Source organism: Mizuhopecten yessoensis, unplaced genomic scaffold, assembly GCF_002113885.1.
Source record: "Mizuhopecten yessoensis strain PY_sf001 unplaced genomic scaffold, ASM211388v2 scaffold9771, whole genome shotgun sequence".
Classification (NCBI taxonomy): Eukaryota; Metazoa; Mollusca; class Bivalvia; order Pectinida; family Pectinidae; genus Mizuhopecten; species Mizuhopecten yessoensis.
Window position 1 is genome coordinate 30611 of NW_018408214.1, and position 8159 is coordinate 38769.

At 41.1% G+C, this 8159-nt stretch overlaps 1 protein-coding gene across 1 annotated transcript; it reads left to right on the forward strand.

Moving 5' to 3' along the window:
- The first annotated feature begins 2140 nt into the window (after nt 1-2140).
- On the forward strand, nt 2141-7147 carry LOC110458786 (dentin sialophosphoprotein-like). The gene is made up of 2 exons (XM_021510693.1): nt 2141-2485; nt 5189-7147. The coding sequence occupies exons 1-2, from the start codon at nt 2141-2143 to the stop codon at nt 7145-7147; spliced, it is 2304 nt and encodes a 767-aa protein (XP_021366368.1).
- The last annotated feature ends 1012 nt before the right edge of the window (nt 7148-8159 follow it).

Here is an 8159-nt window from a genome sequence, read left to right on the forward strand (position 1 = left end):
CACATTTGACTCCTGTGACCTTGAAAGTAGGTCAAGGTCATTTTCCTCCTCAAACTTTGTCGGGCTCTATCCCAGGAAGCCACCAGCCAAATATAAAGATTATATACCTTTTAGTTCTTCAGAAGAAGTCATTTTAAGTGTTTGACATATCTGCCTCATGTGACCTTAAAAGTAGGTCAAGGTCATTTTCATAATTATCAAACTTTGTTGGGCTCGATCCCAGGAATCCATCAGTCAAATATGAAGATTCTATAATTTTTAGTTCTTCAGAAGAAGTTGTTTGAAGTTTTTGACATATTTGACCCCGTGACCTTGAAAGTAGGTCAAGGTCATTGTTGGGCTTCTACCAACAAAGCTTTCAGTCAAATATCATGACTCTAGGCCTGCCCGTTCTTCAGAAGAAGTTGTTTAAACGAAAAGTTGATGGACGAGGACGGACAGACGATGGACGCCGCACCATGACATAAGCTCACTTGCCCTTCGGGAAGGTGAGCTAAAAACAATAAAACCACCCTATTCAATATCTAGCATACAGATTTAAGACTAAAAAGTATTTGAAACTAGCACCTCTGATTCTAAACAAGGAAAATGAAGAAATTTCAGCACACTGACTCCTTTGGGCCCCACCCTACAGTACTTTCAAAGTATCAAACTGTCAACTCAAGGTTATAATTCCAATCAAGTTATTAACATGTAATATTCAAAGTATCATTTGCCATTATAAACCATAACCCCCCCCCCCCCCTTGGGTAAACGTGAGACCCTAGGGTCATAAACCTAAAGACCCTTCCATCTATGAAGAGTGTTTGATTCTACCATATCTGGGTCTTGAGAAGAAGATTTTTGAAATTTCAGTCAATTTAATCCTTTTTGGCCCCACCCATCAGCCCTAGGGGGTCAGTCAGGAGTAATATGTGCATACCATCAAACTGCTATCCAATACTGATAATGCTAACCCAAATTATATAACTTCCACTGGAAATTAAACAAATGTTGGTCCAAAATGTGATTTCCCTATATAAACTATAGTAAAGTTTACCCCTCCCCAGGGGTAAACGTGAGACCCCAGGGTCATGAAATTCACAATTTTTGTAAAGCACCTAAGACCCTTCCATCTATGAAGAGTATTGATTCTACCATATCTTGGTCTTAAGAAGAAGATTTTTGAAATTTCTGTCAATTCGACCCCTTTTGGCCCCACCCTTCAGGACCGAGAGGTCAGTCAGGGATGATATGTGCATACTATCAAACTGCTACCTAATACTGATAATGCTAACCTGAATTGAATTACTTCCAATGGAAATTAAACAAATTTTGGTCCAAAATGTGATTTCCCTATATAAATTATAGTAAAGTTTACCCCCTCCCCAGGGGAAAACATGTGACCCCAGGGTCATGAAATTCACAATTATGTTAATGCATCTGAAGACCCTTCCATCTGGGGGCTTGGGACTAAACTGGCCACTATTTTTGTTGACCTTTATCCATGAAAGGTTCCTGCAAAATTTCACTGAAATTGGTTCAGGGTTTTTTGAGAAGAAGTCGAAAATGTAAATTGTTTACGGACGCAAGATGGACGATGGACGACGGACGACGACGGACAAAAAGCGATCGCAATAGGTCACTTGAGACTTTGTCTCAGGTGACCTAAAAAGGCTAGCTGGAAACTAACTAAAAATGTGAGGGAATATCGAAACTAAAAATAATTTAAGAGATTAATAGACCAGCACTGTGTAAATAGGGAGTTCGACCACCCAAGGTCAGACATGTGGTCAGTGTACATCTGACCGCCTAAGGTCAGGAGTGCTTCCCAAAACATGGCACCCCACATCAGTCATATTGAGTTACTTGAGTTACGCAAGTGTCTGGATGTGGCTGGACCAATAACAGTATCATTATGCTGACCAGATAGAATCAGTCCTGGTGTGGCCTTGGAAGGAGTAGGAGCTCAGATACTCAGGCCATACTATGTTATGTGTTTCTCTTATAATAATCAACATTTATACTGTATTGAGTTGTTTCGTTGGTTATTCATCGATAGGGCAACATTGAGGGTAACATATTTGGTGGCAGCGGTTTGGGATCATCCATCGAGGAGGACTCCATTATCAAAGAATAGCGCTCGATTGAAGATATTAAAATGGACAGAGAAAGGTTCCAAATGGAAAAGTTGAAAATGGAAGCTGATGAGAAAGAACGGGAACGTCAAAGGGCGGTGGAACTTGAGAGAGATAAGTTGAAAATGGAAGCTGATGAGAAGGAACGGAAACGTCAAAGGGCGGTGGAACTTGAGAGAGATAAGTTGAAAATGAAAGCTGATGAGAAGGAACGGGAACGTCAAAGGGCGGTGGAACTTGAGAGAGATAAGATGAAAATGGAAGCTGATGAGAAAGAACGGGAACGTCAAAGGGCGGTGGAACTTGAGAGAGATAAGATGAAAATGGAGGCTGAAGAGAAAGAACGTGACCATCAAAGAAAGCTTAAGGTACTTGTACTTGAGTTAGAACTTTAAAAGGCGAAGATTCAAAATGAACTCAGTGACACAAATTCAAACTCTGTGCCATTTAGACTAAAATTACAACCATATAATCATACAGCAAACGAAGATATTGTGACATTTCTGTCGGAGTTTACTGCCTTGTCATCACAAGCAGGGTGAACATATAAGGTAACAAGAGGCCCATGGGCCTTAACGGTCACCTGAGTCCTACAGTATTTATTTTTGTTGTTGAAATATGTACCAATTTGAGTAAAAAATAGTTAAGTATAATGTTAACTTAACTTTGTCAGGACCATGAGCTGATCATTCCTAAACCGATTTTCAGTGAGATTGGCCTATTAGAACTTGTTTTTAAGTTTGAAATAGGTATTTACAAAATAGCGGCCATGGCAGCCAAATTGTATTTCTGATTGATCCGAAAATTAACAACACTTTGTCAGGACCATGAGTAGATCATTCCTACCAACTTTCAGTTCAAGCGGCCCAGCAGAACTTGACTTTAAGTTTGAAATAGGTATTTTCAAAATGGCGGCCGTGGTGGCCATATTGGATTTCTGATTGACCTGAAAAATAACAATACTTTGTCAGGACCATGAGCTGACCATTCCTACCAACTTTCAGTTCAATCGGCCCAGCAGAACTTGACTTTAAGTTTGAAATAGTTTTTCAAAATGGCGGCCTTGGCGGCCATATTGGATTTCTGAACAACCCGAAAAATAACAACACTTTGTCAGGACCACGAGGAGATCATTCCTACCAACTTTCAGTTCAAGCGGCCCAGCAGAACTTGACTTTAAGTTTGAAATAGTTTTTCAAAATGGCGTCCTTGGCGGCCATATTGGATTTCTGAACAACCCGAAAAATAACAACACTTTGTCAGGACCACGAGGAGATCATTCCTACCAACTTTCAGTTCAATGTGCCCAGCAGACCTTTACTTTAAGTTTGAAATAGTTTTTTTTCAAAATGGCGGCCATAGCCGCCATATTGGATTTCTGATCTACCTGAAAAATAACAACACTTTGTCAGGACCACGAGGAGATCATTCCTACCAACTTTCAGTTCAAGCGGCCCAGCAGAACTTGACTTTAAGTTTGAAATAGGTATTTTCAAAATGGCGGCCGTGGTGGCCATATTGAATTTCTGATCGACCTGAAAAATAACAACACTTTGTCAGGACCACGAGGAGATCATTCCTACCAACTTTCAGTTCAAGCGGCCCAGCAGAACTTGACTTTAAGTTTGAAATAGGTATTTTCAAAATGGCGGCCGTGGTGGCCATATTGAATTTCTGATCGACCTGAAAAATAACAACACTTTGTCAGGACCATGGGTCGATCATTCCTACAAAGTTTCAGTTCAATTGGCCCAGCAGAACTTGACTTTAAGTTTGAAATAGTTTTTCAAAATGGCGGCCGTGACGGCCATATTGGATTTCTGATTGACCTAAAAAATAACAACACTTTGTCAGGACCATGAGTCGATCATTCCTACAAAGTTTCAGTTCAATTGGCCCAGCAGAACTTGACTTTAAGTTTGAAATAGTTTTTCAAAATGGCGGCCTTGGCGGCCATATTGGATTTCTGAACAACCCGAAAAATAACAACACTTTGTCAGGACCACGAGGAGATCATTCCTACCAACTTTCAGTTCAATGTGCCCAGCAGAACTTTACTTTAAGTTTGAAATAGTTTTTTTTCAAAATGGCGGCCATAGCCGCCATATTGGATTTCTGATCTACCTGAAAAATAACAACACTTTGTCAGGACCATGAGGAGATCATTCCTACCAACTTTCAGTTCAAGCGGCCCAGCAGAACTTGACTTTAAGTTTGAAATGTAAAAAGCTCAGGTGACCTAAAAATGTTAAATCTGAGAACATTGCTTACACTGAGAGGCAGCCATACAAGCTCATGGATCCTTGGAGGAACTCAGTAAGGAACTGATTGGAAGGTATCCAGGGAAAAGACCCTACAGTATTTCAAACAACTGCAGTCGGTACAAAAGGAACCACAGGAGACATACAGGGGACTCATGGCAAGAATTGAACAATATCTTGTCAGATCTATTGATTTGGTGAGGGATATCACAGAAATATTTAAGGAAGAATACTTTCTGAGCGCATTGCCAGCATCACAAGCACGATGGATACGCCGTAACAAAGGGTCAAGTAGTATTGTTGAAGCCGCGGAGGATTTTATTCTACCGGAGAGGAATTCACCAAAGCCAACACAAGGTAAAGCTTCTAATGTGAAAACTTCAAACTCTGAAAGAGACGAAAGGAAAAATCATCGGAACAGATGAAAAATGTGCAGTGTTACAACTGTAACAAGTATGGACATTTTGCTAGGAAATGCCCCAAAAACAAAAATGGGTAAAATATTGCAGGATTTTTCGTGCGGCAGTACACGGGAGGACTTATCCATGTTCCTGGGGAAGTCAATGGCCGTGATATCTGTTTTGTCAAAGACACTGGCTCAGCCATAACTTTGATTTGGGAGGATATGGTTGACCCTAGTTGTGTATTGGAGGGTCAGCGGGAGACTCTGTGTACAGCGATCGAACAACCCTTCTCAGCCAAGCTTATATTGATACACCATATTACAAGGGACATGTGCAGGTCGGATAAGTATGTAAATGTTATTGCGTGCTCAACACAATAATAACACAGCTGCTGAGAGACTATTAGCTGAGGTCAAGGCAAAGGAAAGTTGGATTGGACCTTGATGTGGACATTGAGGAGAATCATGTGGAGTATGGTAGCGAGGTGGATACTAGACAGGTAACTGTGGTTGACCAGGACAAGGATGATAATGTGAGTGTGGACACTGACAATAGTAGTGAGAATGTATCTGGTCATGACAAGGATGATAATGTGAATGTGGACACTGACAATAGTAGTGAGAATGTATCTGGTCATGACAATGATGATACTGTGAGTGTGGACACTGACAATAGTAGTGAGAATGTATCTGGTCATGACAAGGATGATAATGTGAGTGTGGACACTGACAATAGTAGTGAGAATGTATCTGGTCATGACAAGAATGATAATATGAGCGTGGACACCGACTATAGTAGTGAGAATGTATCTGGTCATGACAAGGATGATAATGTGATTGTGGACACTGACGATAGTAGTGAGAATGTATCTGGTCAAGACAAGGATGATAATGTGAGTGTGGAGACTGACAATAGTAGTGAGAATGTATCTCGTCATGACAAAGATGATAATGTAAGAGTGGACACCGACAATAGTATTGAGAATGTATCTGGTCATCACAAGGATGATAATGTGAGCGTGGACGCCGACAATAGTAGTGAGAATGTATCATGTAAGGACAAGGATGATAATGTGAGCGTGGGCACCGACAATAGTAGTGAGAATGTATCATGTAAGGACAAGGATGATAATGTGAGCGTGGACGCCGACAATAGTAGTGAGAATGTATCTGGTCATGTCAAGGATGATAATGTGAGCGTGGACTCTGACAATAGTAGTGAGAATGTATCTCGTCATGACAAAGATGATAATGTAAGAGTGGACACCGACAATAGTATTGAGAATGTATCTGGTCATCACAAGGATGATAATGTGAGCGTGGACGCCGACAATAGTAGTGAGAATGTATCATGTAAGGACAAGGATGATAATGTGAGCGTGGGCACCGACAATAGTAGTGAGAATGTATCTGGTCAAGACAAGGATGATAATGTGAGTGTGGACACTGACAATAGTACTGAGAATGTATCTGGTCATGACAAGGCTGATAATGTGAGCGTGGACACTGACAATAGTAGTGAGAATCTATCTGGTCATGACAAGAATGATAATATGAGCGTGGACACCGATTATAGTAGTGAGAATGTATCTGGTCGTGACAAGGATGATAATGTGAGCGTGGACACCGCCAATAGTAGTGAGAATGTATCTGGTCATGTCAAGGATGATAATGTGAGCGTGGACGCCGACAATAGTAGTGAGAATGTATCTGGCCATGACAAGAATGATAATATGAGCGTGGACACCGATTATAGTAGTGAGAATGTATCTGGTCAAGACAAGGATGATAATGTGAGTGTGGAGACTGACAATAGTAGTGAGAATGTATCTGGTCACGAGAAGGATGATAATGTGAGCGTGGACACTGACAAAAGTAGTGAGAATGTATCTGGTCATGTCAAGGATGATAATGTGAGCGTGGACGCCGACAATAGTAGTGAGAATGTATCATGTAAGGACAAGGATGATAATGTGAGCGTGGACACTGACAATAGTAGTGAGAATCTATCTGGTCATGACAAGAATGATAATATGAGCGTAGACACCGACTATAGTAGTGAGAATGTATCTGGTCAAGACAAGGATGATAATGTGAGTGTGGACACCGACAATAGTAGTGAGAATGTATCATGTAAGGACAAGGATGATAATGTGAGCGTGGGCACCGACAATAGTAGTGAGAATGTATCTGGCCATGACAAGAATGATAATATGAGCGTAGACACCGACTATAGTAGTGAGAATGTATCTGGTCGTGACAAGGATGATAATGTGAGCGTGGACTCTGACAATAGTAGTGAGAATGTATCTGGTCATGACAAGGATGATATACCTGTAACGTCACTACTGAGAACGAACCAATAACACTTTCTGAAGTGAATGCTGAAGTGTTAAGTAAGCTTCAACAGGAAGACCCAACTCTTGCCAACATCCGTAGAAAAGCTGCGCAATCAGCAGAGATAGTACTTGATGACAGTAGTGCTCTGTACTGGGAGAATGACATTCTCCGTAGAAAATGGATGTCCAGTGACAGAATTCATCATGGAATTCAGGTAGTGCTATACCTGGAGGCACTACGTCTCAATGTCATTAAATTGGGACATGACAGGCCGTTACCTGGTCATTTGGGAGCAGAGAAAACCAAAGAGCGAGTGCTAGCGTCTTTCTACTGGCCAGGCATCGTTAGGGACATACAGAAGTATTGTAGTACCTGTGATGTATATTAGAAGACAGCCAGGAGACGGGGTGATGAGAAAGCTCCCATGGGACAACCACCAATCATCAGGGAGCCATTTCATAAAATCTCAATGGATGTGGTAGGAATATTGTCCCGTACAAAGAAGGAAAACAGATTTATTCCCACTATCTATAATGGATGATGCAACGAGATACCCCGAGGCATTTGCGTTAAAAAAATGTAGACGCCAAAACTGTTGCTGACACACTGGTAGAACTATTCAGCAGGGTTGGAGTGCCTCGAATTATCCTTACGGATCAAGGCATGAACTTCACCTCAAAAATGCTACAGGAACTCTACCAATTTTTTGATCATCCACAAGCTAACAGGAAAGTAGAGAGATTTAATGCAACTCTCAAAGCTGAGTTAAAAAAGCTCTGCACATCAAATGAAGAGGCATGGGATGAACTTTTGCCATATGCATTGTTCGCATATACAGGTACCACATGAGGAGACAGAATTCTCTCCATTCAAAATGCTTTATGGTTGGCCAGTAAGGGGACCATTACAGATTTTAGAGCAAGCCATGGCAGGAGAAGGCGAAGTTAAGAAATCTGTAATTATCATATTGTTCAAATGCTAGAAAGGCTCAAAACGATCACAGATACGGTACGTGAAAACCTGACCATCAAACGGCAG